Source organism: Eublepharis macularius, chromosome 11 (genome assembly GCF_028583425.1).
Source record: "Eublepharis macularius isolate TG4126 chromosome 11, MPM_Emac_v1.0, whole genome shotgun sequence".
NCBI classification, from domain to species: Eukaryota; Metazoa; Chordata; class Lepidosauria; order Squamata; family Eublepharidae; genus Eublepharis; species Eublepharis macularius.
The window spans coordinates 37581432-37596660 of record NC_072800.1 but is presented as its reverse complement, the minus strand read 5'-3'; the positions used below and the strand labels follow the sequence as shown (position 1 = coordinate 37596660).

Genomic DNA, 15229 nt, shown 5'->3' with positions numbered 1-15229 from the left:
GTCTGACAAATCTGTCCTTCCACCACAATCATTGACAAGCCACAGAACTTACAAAACTGTTGGAAAGCATTCCTTCTTAAATGCTCTTGCCAAGTACTAAAGTGAAACAAGTTAATATAGATCCATAAAATATTATAACAGTTTTGAATACTCTTAAGATGCTGCATATTTCATGTATGTCCTATATGTTCTTACTAGATGTCAAAGATGTGTAGTTACTGACATTTGAAGACCATGCCCAATTGTTATGAACAGATGTACTTTTCCAAGGTTGTTTATGCATCTTACTTCAACAAAAATTAGTCCTCAGGCTCATGTACTCCCCAATTTCTCCCTCGACAATAGTTGCATGAATATATACAGAGCTTGACAATGACAAACTAGGGATTCTCCAATAAAGCGCACACCTATGTTGATGTTATGTCCAAATTAGGCTCTTCAACAAATGGTGCTGCATTCATGGAACAAACCTCTCTCACTCCCCCACTACCTGAGCCGCCGCCCCCCCCCCAGCAAATAAAGAAAAGTGGTACATTCCCACCACGCTCACGTCACCCTCTTACTTTTCCCTGTCCTATCCACTACCACCACATTTTGCACCAAGCCTCCAGCCTGATGAAGAGTTCTAGGGCATTAGAAAACTCAAACGCTGTGTGAATTGATTGGTCCTAAACAGAGAGGACAACTTTTGCTTCTGCAATTTTTCTGTAAACTTTCCCCGTGCTAGATACATCTGACAACTTGTCACACGCTTAGCTTTAAAAAGAAAACAACACTACATTTATTACTACCAACTTGCTTCTTAATAATACACTACCGGCATATTCAAGGGGGGGGGAATCTAATACTATTATTTCAAGATATCATTGAATCGTACACTGCCAGGAATTCACACATTTTGGGTGAACATGATGAAATTTTAGGCACGTAAATCGGTTAAAGCCTTTATCATTGTGCAATGTGATATACATATTAATTCAGCCTGCTTGAGTCAGCACAGTTGTGCATCGAGGTCATACTGGTGCTTTCCTCCTGCCCAGTCCTTCACAATTCACCCTCTGCTGCAGCAACATCCTGCCCTCAGCAAGAATTATTGCCAGACACCAGCAAGTCTTCAGTGTTGAACATTAACTTTCATAGGCAGATAACCCCAAGGCTATTTTCTGTAAAATATATGAATCAACATATTTATGCATACCCATTAAATGCAGGAATTTTAAGTTACAGCCCTATACACAGTATAGCTGAAGATAATTATTTCTGCTGGTCTCTATAACAAACAACAAATTGACTACCAGTAAACAGCTGAAATATTCTTATATATCCACCTATGCCCAGGACTCATTTGTTTAAATGAAGCTTTGGTTTGCTTCCAAAAAATGTCAAATCACCAACAGGGATGTGTGTCAAAGTTGTGAAGCAGTCAAAATACTTCTCTAGATTTGAGGTGGGTCTTTAGAGTTCACTTTTTCTAGATGGAGGACCTTCAGCTAGCCAAAGAAACATGACATAAAAAGGAGGAAAATACCGGTTTTAAACGGTATATAAGATCCTAAACTATCTGTGTGTGAAAACCAGCATTTTGAACTGATCATTACATTTATGAGCTTCCAATGTACCGCTTGCTTGGTATTCAGAATATTATGTTCTGCACCAAATGCAATTTTTCAAATGTTCAAGAAATTGGCCTCAGATTTTTTTTATAAATGGCCTGGGTGGGGAAACTGCTTGTTATGAGTGACAACAGCCCATCGGTGGTCTTGATTTCTGCAACCACATTCTATGTAGCACTTTGAACAGTAATGAAATTAGAGCTAAGGAACAAACCACATTGCTTTTCCTTAAAACAAAACATAGACAATTGTGTACAGAGAAAATAAGATATCTTTACAGCAGACACACCAGCTGGGGAGAAAGATATTTGGATCCCATCAAAAGGGGGGGAAACCCTGCAGATGTATTGCGCGCCAAAACAATCATCTGGAAAGGCCTCAAATTTTCCTCTCACCAGCCTTCTTCCCTGCTGGCTTCCCATCTATTCCCAGCCAACTCTTTTGTTGCTCACTTAGAAGACAGCCACGTGACACTCAGTTGGGACCAATACCAGGCTAGCTGGTTTACATTTGTTCAGGAAGCCATCTGTGACCCCCCCACCCCCCACCCACACACTCATCTCACGTCATAGCCTCATTTAGTCATAATGGTCACAGCTTCCAATGGCACAATTAAAGGCCAAGGCCAAATCAAAGCCATACCATATATAATACCAAAGCTTGGCTCTCATCACTAACAACATTAAGCCTGTAGCATTGACCACATTGTAAGCCTGGCCTCAATTCACTACCATGTTTATGCATTTCAGCACTAAATACTTGGCAAAACATGAGAGTGTTGGAATAGGATGAAGCAAAAATATGTATGTTAAACAACTGCAATGGAGCAGAAAGTTGTACGGTTATCTTTGTTTCAGTCTCTCACTTCTATTTTAGCAGTCTGAGAAACAGGAAGTTATGTTCGGCTTCTCTGGCAAGGTAGATGATTGATTGCAAGTGATCCAAGTCTTAAAACTTCCTTGATGAACCCTACCTTTTCCTGCAAGGTCTTTGGCTTAAACCCTTAATCCTCATTACTCACTGTAACCAAGTTACACCTTTATCCTTTGCAACTTCGGGTCTTTCCATTCCCGCCCTCTGCTGTTTTCCATTCTCCCTTTTAGACTGGGGTCTCTCTGGAGCTAAGAACTTCATTCTTTCGTCTATTTAAACTCTATGAACTGATGTCAATTTGCATAAATAAATCAATGGGAACAAGGGGCTTAGAGGATTCAAGTTCTCACATCTTATAAACTGACATCATTGCCTTTATATATCTCAGTTATCTCTCTACATCAACACACTGCATTTTTTAAAAAAAAATACTAGCCTTAAATTCCAGAATGCATATTTTGGTTTAATTATTCATATCTCCTTTTTCACAAACTGTCTCATTTTGCTGACTAAGGTAAGGAGTGCTGCTTTGTCCAATCCATAGTACAGAGCATGAACTAGGTTTAAGGTAACGTTTTTTTCTTTTTACAGTATTTAACACCTTAATATCCAAGCACAATCACAGATGTTTGTTTGCCTAGTCTTAAAACACAGGCTATTGCTCTCCCTAAACAATACAGAAATAAGCTGCAGAGAGTTGTGTGACAGACACAGGGATTTCTAGGATCAAAGTCTAAAGAAAAAGGAGCTAATGAGCAGATACTTAAACTGGTTTCTCACACTCCCCCTGTAATACTAAAATACTGTTTACACCCGTCTAAGCCTCCAATTGAGCCACATGGGTGTAGGTCTTCTTAGGCTTACACTGATAGTGACATATACACTCCAAGTAAGCTTCTATTTATTATTCTTCCTACCTGTGAAAGATACATCACTTCAGTTTCAGCTGCTCTTCAACCAGACTCATTAATATCCAGTCTCTATGACAAGCAAGAGTCACTGACCCTCACCAAGCAAAGAAACTTTAGTAAACCACTTGCCCCGGCCCCTTTTTAAGGTTTCCAACATGTCATGTTATCCAATTTTAAGACTTTTATGCTAATATTTGCAAGTGAAGCTGCCATCTCTGGCTTGGGAAATCCCTGGAGGTTTGGGGCCAGTGTCTAGGGGCAGGCAGTGTTTGAGGAGGGGAGGGAGTTCAGCAAGAATGTGATGCTGCAGAATCCACCCTCTAAAGCCTCAATTTCCTCTGGGGGGACGGATCTCTGTATTCTGGAAATCAGCTGCACTTCCAGAAGAACTCCAGGCCCCACCTGGAGGTTGACAACCCTATTTGCAAGGGATAATGAAAAGACAGACTTCAGCACCTTAGACCTCACAATCCTTTCCTGTGATTTCTTCACCACAACAGGGTTTCCACATGGCGGGTTTCCCTGCATTTTCTCTCCCACAGTCCCCCATAATAGCCATTTTCCCCCATCAGCACTAGGCAGCTTTTCAAGGTTTTTTTTAAAAACCTGAAATTGACATATCAACATAGTTTTCAATTACTAGTTTAAAAAAAAACCTTGAAAAAGCAAGCCAGTGGCAGGGGTTGCCAGCCTCCAGGTAGTGGCTGGAGATCTCCCGGAATTACAACTGGTCTCCAGGCCAAAGGCATCAGTTCACCTGGAGAAAATGGCTACTTTGGGGGGGGGGGTGGATTCTATGGAATTATGCCATGCCAAGGTCTTTCCCTCCCCAAACCCCACTTTCTCCTGGTTTCACCCCCAGATCTCCAGGAATTTCCCAACTTGGAGCTGGCAACCCTACAGGGGACCAATGGTCACTGCCCAAGACTGAAGCAAGGAAAATGGCACTGATGTGGGTGGGACCAGGAAGCAATGGACTTTCTGGTCCACATGGGTGCCACACTTAGCTCTGATGTGATCGGTCCAAAAACACTGTAGCCAAACAGGTTTTGGAAAGAAAAGCCAGAGAATGCCCAGAATGTGCACAAAAGTACCATGATACTGTTAAGAAGCAAGAAAAAAACATGCTTCCCAACGATATCCAAGCTGGAGCAAACAACTCATCCATAATGCTCCTACCAGAAGTCAGGGAGTCAAGAGAAGAGAATTCCTCCAATCCAGGAAAAGAAATCTGCTCCCAATTCCAACATCTGTTGAAAGAGGAGCAAATCCAGATGCTCCTAGGAATGTCCTAGACATGCTTTGTTTTCTTCCACCAGATCTGCTCCATTTGGAACAAAACAGGATTCCACTGTGCAGAAACCATACATTTACACTACTAGTATAGCACATCGCTTTACACATTCACAAAAGTTACCAGCTACATTTTTTTTTAGTCATGATACAGACATTAATTTAGAATCACTAGCGGGCAGGGGGCAGGGCTCAATCCTCACAGAAGGCTAACAATCCAAACAGAGATCGCAATTTTAGAAGAAAATGCAAAAAGAAAAGAGTATTTACGGAATTTTTACAATTTGTATCTTAATGTCATTTCAAAGGAACAAAAAATGTCACGGATGTAGTTTGCATGAAAGCCTTCCCTTGGTGGTCCTTCTCTATAAATTCTAGCTCATCAAAGAGATAGAATCAAAGGTGTTTTACTACTGAGCACCTATTATATCCCTATCCTCGGTCAGGCAAAAATTTTGCTAGAACTTCAGCCAAGGACTTTGTTTTTACTGCCATGATTCCAAGCATTACGAAAGCGTCTTTTTACTCAGCAAGTCATCCTGAGCAGCAGGATCGGTTCCAGGTTTTTGTTGGGCCCTGGGCTCCCTCACCCCCTGATGTGTTCCTTTCCACCTGTCACTTGGGAACATACTGAGAACCTTATTAATCTGTTCTTTTCAGAACAAAGCGTATGAAAAAAGGTAAGGAGAATGAGGCCTACCAGATTCCTTCACAGCAGTTAGCCTAGATCTGATCTACACAGAACTGTAACAAGACACCGGCCTCAACTCCTCCAGATTCTGGCACCCGGGAACTGTAATAAAATATGGAACAGGCTTCTAAATATTACACACACACCCTTTATTGTGATGGCTGCAGCTTTTGCTGCTCCCCCTCCTTCATCTGGCAATACCCAAGGGAAACTGGTCCTTGCAGAGGCCAAAGCATCATGCGATTACTGGACAGCCATCACATCTGAAGGTGAAGGGACATGTGTTTCCATGGAATGGGCAATGGAACTGGAAGGAAGAGTTCCTAGACTATTATGGCTTTCTGTACTCCAGGTGACACACCTGGACAGAGAGCATGGCATGGAACAGGTAGGTTTTCTTTCCCTCTGGAGAGCTCAGAATTCCACCACAGGTTCAGTTCTCAGGCCGTTATGCAGCAATTGGGGAGAGAAAAGGAAGGGTAGAAGGACAGTTGTGTTTTCATCCTGGAAAAAATTGGGGGTTGGGAATCAGGACCGCCTCTCCCCTGCGTGGTAGAGCAACTGCAGGAAGCTCTTGGGAGTCCAAATCACATGGCCAAGACAGGCTGTTGCTTAGAGTTCCATGCTAAGCAAGTGGCTCTGGCCCCCATACAGGTAACCCTCTTTCTTGGGAATGAAGTCATAAGATCCTTGGATTTCAGGCTGAGAGAAGATGGTTTCTTTTTATGGACACAAATCAGCAACATGGAGGTGGTCATCTGACCACCGGGCAGGAGGTATCCTGAGTTAGGGCAATAAAAGATGAGAACACGTGCCTTGGTATGATTGGGAAAAGGTGTAGTGCAACACACATGGGAACTCAAATTCAGTTCCAGGATAGATCAAAGCAAAACCCTCCCAGCTGGGACGACATGAACTAGCACACTCTGTGTAAGGGCACAAGCCGGGAAACAAAGAGAAATGGGGTGAAGTCTATCTTCATTAGCCTCTGTTCCAAATTTCCAGCTCTGGTGTGTCCATTCCTCAGAACAGAATGCCAAGGTAATACTTGTACAACTTAGTTAGCCTCATGTTTTGTTGTTTCTTCTTAGTTTTCTAACACATCTGTAATGATGTATTGTCGAAGGCTTTCACGGCCGGAGAACGATGGTTGTTGTGGGTTTTCCGGGCTGTATTGCCGTGGTCTTGGCATTGTAGTTCCTGACATTTCGCCAGCAGCTGTGGCTGGCATCTTCAGAGGTGTAGCACCAAAAGACAGAGATCTCTCAGTCTTTTGGTGAGATCACTCAGAGATCACTGAGAGATCTCTGTCTTTTGGTGCTACACCTCTGAAGATGCCAGCCACAGCTGCTGGCGAAACGTCAGGAACTACAATGCCAAGACCACGGCAATACAGCCCGGAAAACCCACAACAACCAACATCTGTAATGTTTTGATAAGCTTTTCTATTGAATAGATATGTATTTTAGTAAATAAAGGTCTTTTTTTTTCCTTCCAAAGAGTTTCGACTACATTCAAAAACTCCTGACTAAGCTAATGTTAGTTAGCAGGAGGGTGTAGCAGCTCACCCACACAGTCTCCATCTGGGCCTCCAACCACAGACAGTGAAAGAAATGTAATATGAGTGGTGGTGGCTACCTGAATATGACCAGAGGGAAAGGAAAGGGGGGGAAATTCAAGCCCTCTCACATTCACACAGATTCCCCACTGCTTCTCAGGTACTCTTAGCAAGGCAACCGGGGAACATCCAAGCACTGGCCCCTCTCTTCACCAACTCACAGGGCAGGGGGGCAGTGGTGGCTCTTCCTCCCCCACCAACAGCCTTGGAGCACTGCTGCCTCAGGGGTGGGGAGGTGTCTCTTGCTCCTCCTTCCCACCTGTCCCAGTACAGCCACCTCTGCAAGCCGGGGGCAGCAACAGCTCTAGCTTCTCCCCCACCCACATCAAGCACTGAGGCCTTGCTGGCCGAGAGAGAGGAGGGCAGTGATGGGTCCCACTCCTCCTTCCCCTGTCTGCCTCTGGCTTTGCACCCTCAGTAGATAAACGGGATAGGGTGGGATAGGGTCTTCCACTCTTTCTCCCACTTCCTCCTCCTCCTATGCTGACCTGCAGCATGAAAACATTTGTCAGCACTTGCTGGGTGTCCCCCCAGTTTAGCAGAAAAATCTCTTCAGTTGCCCCAGTTCATGGATTTAAGTATCTACCGATGGAGCCACGTTGGCTATTAGATTTATTGTTAATGGCAAATAATACTTTTCTTCCAACTGCATTTAGTCCAGAAGTTGTTTCCACATTTGGATTCAGCACATTTTACTATTCTGATCCATGCCTTTGTAACTTTAAGGATGGACTACTACAATGAATTATACATCAGACTGCCCTTAAAGACAGTGCAGGCACTTCAACTGACACAATGTATAGGAACTTGCCTACTGACTGAAGCATGTAGGTATAATCTGCCCCTTTTAAAACAGCTCCATTGGTTACCTATGTTTCCAGGGCAACTGAAGGTGCTATGATCTTGTGCATTAGGTTTAATCATCCCAAGATTGCTAGCTGCTGGGCCTTCTCAGAGGAGGTATCCTGCTTGTGGAATAAGCCTACCAGAGAAGATCAGGACAGCATCCACATCGGTTGTTTTTCACGAAACACTGCAAAGCAGTGTCATTCAGGAGGGCCTTTGAAAGAGGTTGACATTTCTGCCACATGCTCTGTTGGGGGTCCAGAATATAGACTGTTCACTTGTTGCTTTGTTGTCTTTTTCATCCGTGCCTATTTTAGGTTCATGCTTATAGTAAGCCATTCTGTGCCTCTTCATATGGAAGAAAAGGCAGGATACAAATACTTTAATGAAGTCAGAGAACACTGGATGTCCTGCTGAACCAGTTCAGGAAATGTGGCATTTTAAATACTCAGTTCTAAAAAGACATAACCCCTGCTTTTTGTGAATATTTGTGAAATGAACGTTTTGAACAAGAAGGATCCCAAAACACAATAAGTCATTTTACTAAATCATGGACAGAATATAAAATGACAAAAGATGATTCGGGGAGGTTTTTCATGTGAACTAGGACAGAATTCAAAGCTAAAATTACTTGGTTGCCTTAAACCTTGTGGTCAGTTCCAGTTCACATGAAAAGCTGTCTCAGCGGGTTTCGTGGCTAAAGGACCTGCTCAATTCCTGCTTAATTGTAAATTAATGGTGGAGGGGACAAGCTCCGTAAGTGTGACAGCCTAGTCAATCTCCCTTAGCTTCTGTTGCTAACACTAATCCTGGAGATATGTGGTGGACCTCAATATGGTAACATGGCATATTATGACATCCAAAACAACCATTTTCTCGCGTGGAACTGATTTCTGCAGTCTGGAAATCAGTTGCAATTCTGCGAGCTTTCCATGCCTCACCTGTGGGCTGGCAACCCTATAATCATATGACATGGATGTGGAGCAAGAGAGATGAACCATATAAGCTACTGCTGATCTTTAGATAAAGATAAAGCCTCCCTAGTTCATTTTCTCATTGATGTCAGATGCTGAGATCAGAACATTACCAGCCACTTCACTCACAACTCAGCCCAAGGCTGAGTTACTCCAGTTTGCTGAACTCAATGGGCTCAATCTGGCGCAACTGTGCAAAGGATTGGGCTAAACCTCAGACCAAATTCTCTCTTACAAAACAATTATGTCTTGCAATGGGTTTCTTTCCTTTCTTTTTTTTTGGGGGGGGGGGTGGTCTGAGTAAAAGAACAATTTCATTTAGATGCAAGACAGAGTCCATATATTGAAACTTTTGCTTACTTGGCAGGCAAAATCAATAAAAAAGAGATGACTGATCCAGTTCCAATTCCAGCAGCCCAGCAAAAGATTCAATACTAAATAAATAGTTCAGATTAACAGTGGTTCATTTCAGTGGAGCAGCTGCTCTGAGCATGGCCTTCTTTAAAAATTTAAATATACCATTTATTATCTCATGCTTCGGATAACTGTAATTATTAAGGCCAAGCTGGGTATCAGTTTGAAAAATAGACACAATACACACATAAATGACATGAGTCACACCACCGGCATCATCAACGCTTCCTTTTCTGAAGTTGTTGTTAGGAAGACAATGGTGGGAAAAGGACGACACAGGAGGAAAGAGAGAGAGAAATCATCAGTGATTAGAAGTTCGACAGGATTCCCAGGTTGCAGTTCCCAGTGTTAAAGGAGAGGGGACAGCAGTTTGAAAATTGCTGTTCTGCACTGTATGGATGTGAAACCGACTTTGTTTAAACAAGAGACTTCAAGCAAATAGTATCCTAGAAGTGTTCTATGACATTTCAACGGTCATGTGTCAAGCTGGGTATGAAAGCGTGCTGCTAAAGGGAAAGTCAGGACTGCCTGGCTCTGGACTCAACAAAACGGCACTAAAGCACTAATACACAGTTGATACTAGCTGAAAGTCTATTTTCTGGCTCCGTGAGCTGGTCAAATTCAGGTTAACGTATAATATTACCTGTCCCATAATCTGGCATCTGTTCATAGCACTTGTGTCTTTAAAGGGGTGGCAGTTTAACAGAAACTCATTTGCTCTGCAAGGTCTAAACCCTGATCAAGAGGATTTATTACATCAGGAACTTTTTAAAAACATATGAAATCCAATCCCTTCCACAAATAAGCATCTGTATTACATTATCTAATCTGTGAAAAAGGAGTTTATTTAAAGCAATATAAAGCTTTAAAAAATTAACAAGTGGCAAGCATTTCATGGAGAATAAAGGGTTTTAGAAGTATGTAAAGTACAGACTAGAGCTTAGATAAAAAGACAACTTTTTCCTAGTAAAGGAAGCAGAAGCATGGACATCTTTCTCCAACTTTGGCCCCAGGAAGATAAACAGAAATCATTAATCCTGGTACAGCGAAACATATAGATAACTGAATATAAAATAATTCTGGTCAGGAAAAAATTGGCATGACTTCTGCAAAGTAAAGTATTAATTTCTCTGAGGACCTCCATTAGTATGTTGATTGAGACTATTTAGTGAATATTGTGTACTTGCATTTACAAAAAAAAAATTTTTTTTTTACACAGCCCCTTGCTACAGGTACCTAAGAAACTTAGCAGACATGGTATGAAATAATTCTCACAGCTCAGCAACCAGTTAAGAGCAGATGGACAGCTTTCACAAACAAGAATTAAATAGAGTCCTTTCTGCATATTCATAAACACAGAGATATCCATAATTGAATCTATTTATTCATAAGTGACCTGGAGACAATATAAATAGTGAGGTAGTCACGTTTACAGAAGATACAAAATTATTATGAAAGGCAAAAGCTCCTACGACCGAACCCTACACATTTCTGTAAACTGGATGAGTTGGCAACAAAATGGCAGATGAGATGATGCAACATAAGAATGCTGGCCGGGATAGAAAGAAATCTAGCTTCACGTATACACTAATGAAATCTAATAGAGCAAGTCCCCAGCAAAAGGAATAAGGATCTATAGAATTTTAGTAGAAACCTCAATGAAAGTATCAGGATAATGTGCTGTTGCAGAGAGGAAGCACATTCCATGTTAACTTTTTAACTAAAAGAGACTGAAAATAAGAGGGCAAGTATTATAATGCTGCCTGTGGTTAGAATGCTGTGCAAATTCTGATCACCTTTTATCAAAAGCAAAGACTGGGAACATATGGAAATATGTTTACCTTGAAGCCCAACAGGTTAAGTCTAGTAATTTTAAAGTACTCCAGTCTAAGACTAAAATTTTCTTCAATCAACTGGCTGCAATAAGGAAACACTGACTAAGTGACCACAAATCCTTGAACAGGAAAGGAATGCCTGCCTGGTTGGATCAGCAACTACTTGTTCTGGTGGCAAACTTGCCCCTCTTAGAGGAGCAGCTGCCTCCCTCCCCTGTACTGCCAAACCAGTAATTAGAGAGGTGTGACAGAAGTGGGGGGCATGAGGACTTGGCTTACAGGCCTCATGGAATCCGGAATCTTGAACAGTTTCTTCCTCTTCTCAAAGTGGCTCTAGAGGGGGGGAAAAGTGGCTATCCACGGGTGAAGAGAAAAGCTTACTGAACTGAGTAAACAACTCTGCCAGTTATTCAAACTGACTGTTAAAAAATACTTTGAATCTTTTACTGGATTATCTTCAGGAAAACAGAACTTCAGCTCTGATAAGCACACACAAACACACTCACAAAAACTATTAGCATTACATCCTCCCACATATTGCTGCATAAAAATGGCACATTCATCTCTTCCCCAGTTGTTGTGTCCACCTGTAGTCCCACTAAAGTCACAGTGACTTTGTAGAGGGTAGCTTGCTCACACTGCACAAACCAAAATAAATGATGCTGTCAACCCACAAAGCTTTAAATACTAGTAAAGTTCTCAATGCCCCACAAACAGAAAAAAGATATTAGATATACCAAACTGTGAAATACACACACAAGAATGATTAACAGAATGTCAACGGAGAAACAAGTAGGCAAGAAAAAAAACTGTTCAAGACATTTAAAACTTACTTTTGTCTTGGTTGTTGTGGGTTTTCCGGGCTGTATTGCCGTGGTCTTGGCATTGTAGTTCCTGACGTTTCGCCAGCAGCTGTGGCTGGCATCTTCAGAGGTGTAGCACCAAAAGACAGAGATCTCTCAGTGTCCCAGTGGACACTGCCAAGACCACGGCAATACAGCCCGGAAAACCCACAACAACCATCGTTCTCCGGCCGTGAAAGCCTTCGACAATACATTACTTTTGTCTTACTTGTGTACTTTTTAGGTTGTACCTTAAATAATCCAACTCTATTATCTTCTCCCAAAATATTTTACTAGGTTTTGATTTGTTAGTATCTAATAGTATTCATTTTTGGGAAACTGGGTTAAAATAAGATCTGGCTGCAAGAACATCTTAAAGATCAACTAAATTTCCAAGGTACAAGCTTTTGAAAGTCAAATAACCTGGAAATCTAGTTACTCTTCAAGGTGCTATTGGACCAAGATCTTACTCTTCGACTGTAGACCAATATGGCTACCACCCAAAACTATCTTCATATTTGTCTTAAAATAGTTTGTCTACTACCATCCTAATAAAGCATCTAATAGTAATTTAAATCAAGTGCCATTTACCAGTACTAGGACTGGTGTTTGTGAAAGTATCAACTCACAGAAGAAAAGGAATAGGATGTAGAATGCAAAGAATGGCATCCCTGCACAGTATACATACCAGCTTCACATCTGTAGTATGTAAATTAGGAATAGCTACCACTTCCCCATTCCATATTCAAAACAGACCAACACAAATTACAGTTCCTACTTCAACCAAAAAGATATATCGATCAAGTGGGAATAAAACTCCAATACCCCTGGATAGGTATCCAAAATGTAAAAACAGTGGTTAAGGAATCTGGTGTCCCCTTAAAAAAGAAATGTCATCTCAATTAACTCGGAATACTGCTCTCTGAGTTCTAGCTCACCAAAGTGCTCAGTAATTTCTGTTCTTTGTGCAATGCGGAGGTGAGGAAAATCTGCTTTCCCTTCAAATCTTTAAAACAGTTCAGATAATAAAAGGTGTACTAAGGGAAAATGGATCAGTATATAACTTGAGTAAAAATTAAAGACTCCAGTAGCATCTTAAATATTAAGAAATTTTATTCCAATGTAAACTTTCTTGAGTAAGAGCTCACTTCCTCCAATGTAAGACTTAAGTATGTGCACCAAGTGAATCCAAAATTTCAGATTGCCTTTACAGATGACATCCATTACAGTGGCTGTATTGGGGCCTCCAGCCTTTCTTGAGCTGGTCACAAAGACCACAACCACACACAAGACTCAACTATCAGCAGGCACCAGGAATCCTCCAGAAGTGGAACTCAGCACATGACTACACAGTGCATATAATACCCAGTGCCACTTAAATCTGCGCCCCATCCACCACATGGGCAGCTCTACTGATCTAGTGCCCACCACTCAGCTAACAATAGTGGGAACAGACCTAGAGCTAGAGTCAAGCTTTGATATACAGAAGCACACATAGAACAGAAGCAGTAAAGGAGTTCAAAAGGCTATGAGCACGTTCTGGAAGTAGCAAGATTCGAGTCCAGCTGTACCTTAGAGACCAACTAGATTTCCAGGAGTTTTGACTCTCGGAAGCTCATACCAGAAAATCTTGTTCATCTCTAAGGTGCTACTGGACTCGAATTTTGCTCTTCTACTGCAGACCAACACGGCTATCCACTTGAAACTTTCTGGAAGTAGCCATTCTTGGGACCCGAATAAGACTATGAAGCGGAAAAACTTCTACAAGGTTGACTAGCCAAGAGAATGGATGAGAATCCCAATCCCTTGCCAAAAAAGAGGGGCAGGAATAATAATTCTGTATGCAGCTTCCCGTGAGGGAAGCTGAGAGGAGACCCTTTGAGGCGGGGAGTGAAGCGACGGGGCCGCGGTGGGGGAGATAAAAGAGCGGGGGTGGTCGAGCTCCCCTGCGCGCCCGGAGGCGGTAAAGAGCGCGGCACCCCTCGACGCCGTGGCCCCTTACCTGCTCTGCCAGCCCTGGAGGAGGTTGGTGTACTTGCTCAGGGTCCCCTCGAGCACCGGCTCCGTCCTCCTGCCGGGCGTCAGCCCCCCTCCCGGGCTGGCCGCGGCCGAACTGGGGCTGCTGCTGCTCCCGCCGCCTCCGTCGGGCCTGCCAGCCGCAGCTGCCTGGCGGCCCGCGAGCCCCCGGCCGGCGGAGGAGGAGGGCGAGGAAGCCGCCGACGCGGGGCGGCTGCTGCTCCGGCTGCTGCTGTTGCTGCCTCCACTCGCGGCCGCCGCTCCTTCGGGGCCGCCCTGCGCCGTCGCCTTCTCCATGAAGCCTGCGGGGAGGGACCGGAGCCGCTCCGGCCTCGGCTGCAGAGAGTCGCCGCCGCCGCCACCGGCCGGCCGGGAAATACCTGACTCATACGAGGGCGAGGAGGGAAGACGGAGGGACGGCCGGGCGAGGGACCCGCGGCCGCCTCCCCCTGCTGCTGCTGCTGCTGCTGCTGCTACCGGGGCGGGCGGGAGAGGAGGTGGTGCCCAAAGGGCCAGAGACCCGCCCTGACTCCCCCAAGGCCGGCCTTTCCAGCCAAGCGCAGCTGTGAATCTCTGCCTCGTCGCTGCAAAGAGGGAGGGAAGGAGGGAGGGAGGGAGATTCCCGCCCAGCTGTGAGGGAGGCCGGCGCGGAGGCGGAGGCGACGGCGGTAACCCAACTCGTTCCACGCTCCCGCCTTCCGACGCCGTTTGCGCGCAGACGCTCAGGCCAGGCTGTTGGCGGGCGCCCCCGGGCAACGAAGCCGAAGCGGTCGTTCTCCAAACCGTCTCCACGAGCCCTCTGAACGGGTCGAGTCGCCACTTTGGGAGTCCTGCGCTCCGTAGTGTGAGGAGCAGGATTGGAGGCTGGCGGCACATTAGTGCGAGGAGGAGGAATCAGCAGGGTGGCTAGTAGCGGTTCGACCCCATGGCCCGTGGACCTTGCTTCGTCCTATGCGTTCTTTCCCCCTGAAACGAAGGACACGCGTTGCCTACTAGCAGGCATTCCCAACTGCACTGGCTTGCCCACTGCATAGTAATCCGGTTGGGATTAGGAAGAGAGCTGCGACTCTCAAAACTCATACCCTAGAAATCTAGTTCATCTTTAAGGTGCTACTGGACCCAAATCCAGTCGGGAATTGTGGCTATAATGGATCACACAATAAGTAAAGAAGTTCTCATAGCTCATAGTACAGCTGAGCATATGCATATTTTCTGAGGAGTAAATCCCACGAAATCCCAAGGTATTTACTTCTGAGTAAGTGACACAAGATTATAGCCCAAATTGCTGTTAAGAAATTTATAT

The 15229-nt window shown here is 44.0% G+C and overlaps 1 protein-coding gene across 3 annotated transcripts in view; it reads right to left on the bottom strand.

Moving 5' to 3' along the window:
- Positions 1-14478, bottom strand: part of OSBPL10 (oxysterol binding protein like 10) — a 90626-nt gene extending 76148 nt beyond the window's left edge. For all 3 annotated transcript variants that reach the window (XM_054991310.1, XM_054991311.1, XM_054991312.1), the window contains exon 1: positions 13913-14478. In XM_054991310.1, the coding sequence (XP_054847285.1) occupies positions 13913-14223 (311 nt within the window). In that variant the 5' untranslated portion in view covers positions 14224-14478. The remainder of the gene's footprint in view (positions 1-13912) is intronic.
- Between the last annotated feature and the right edge of the window lie 751 nt (positions 14479-15229).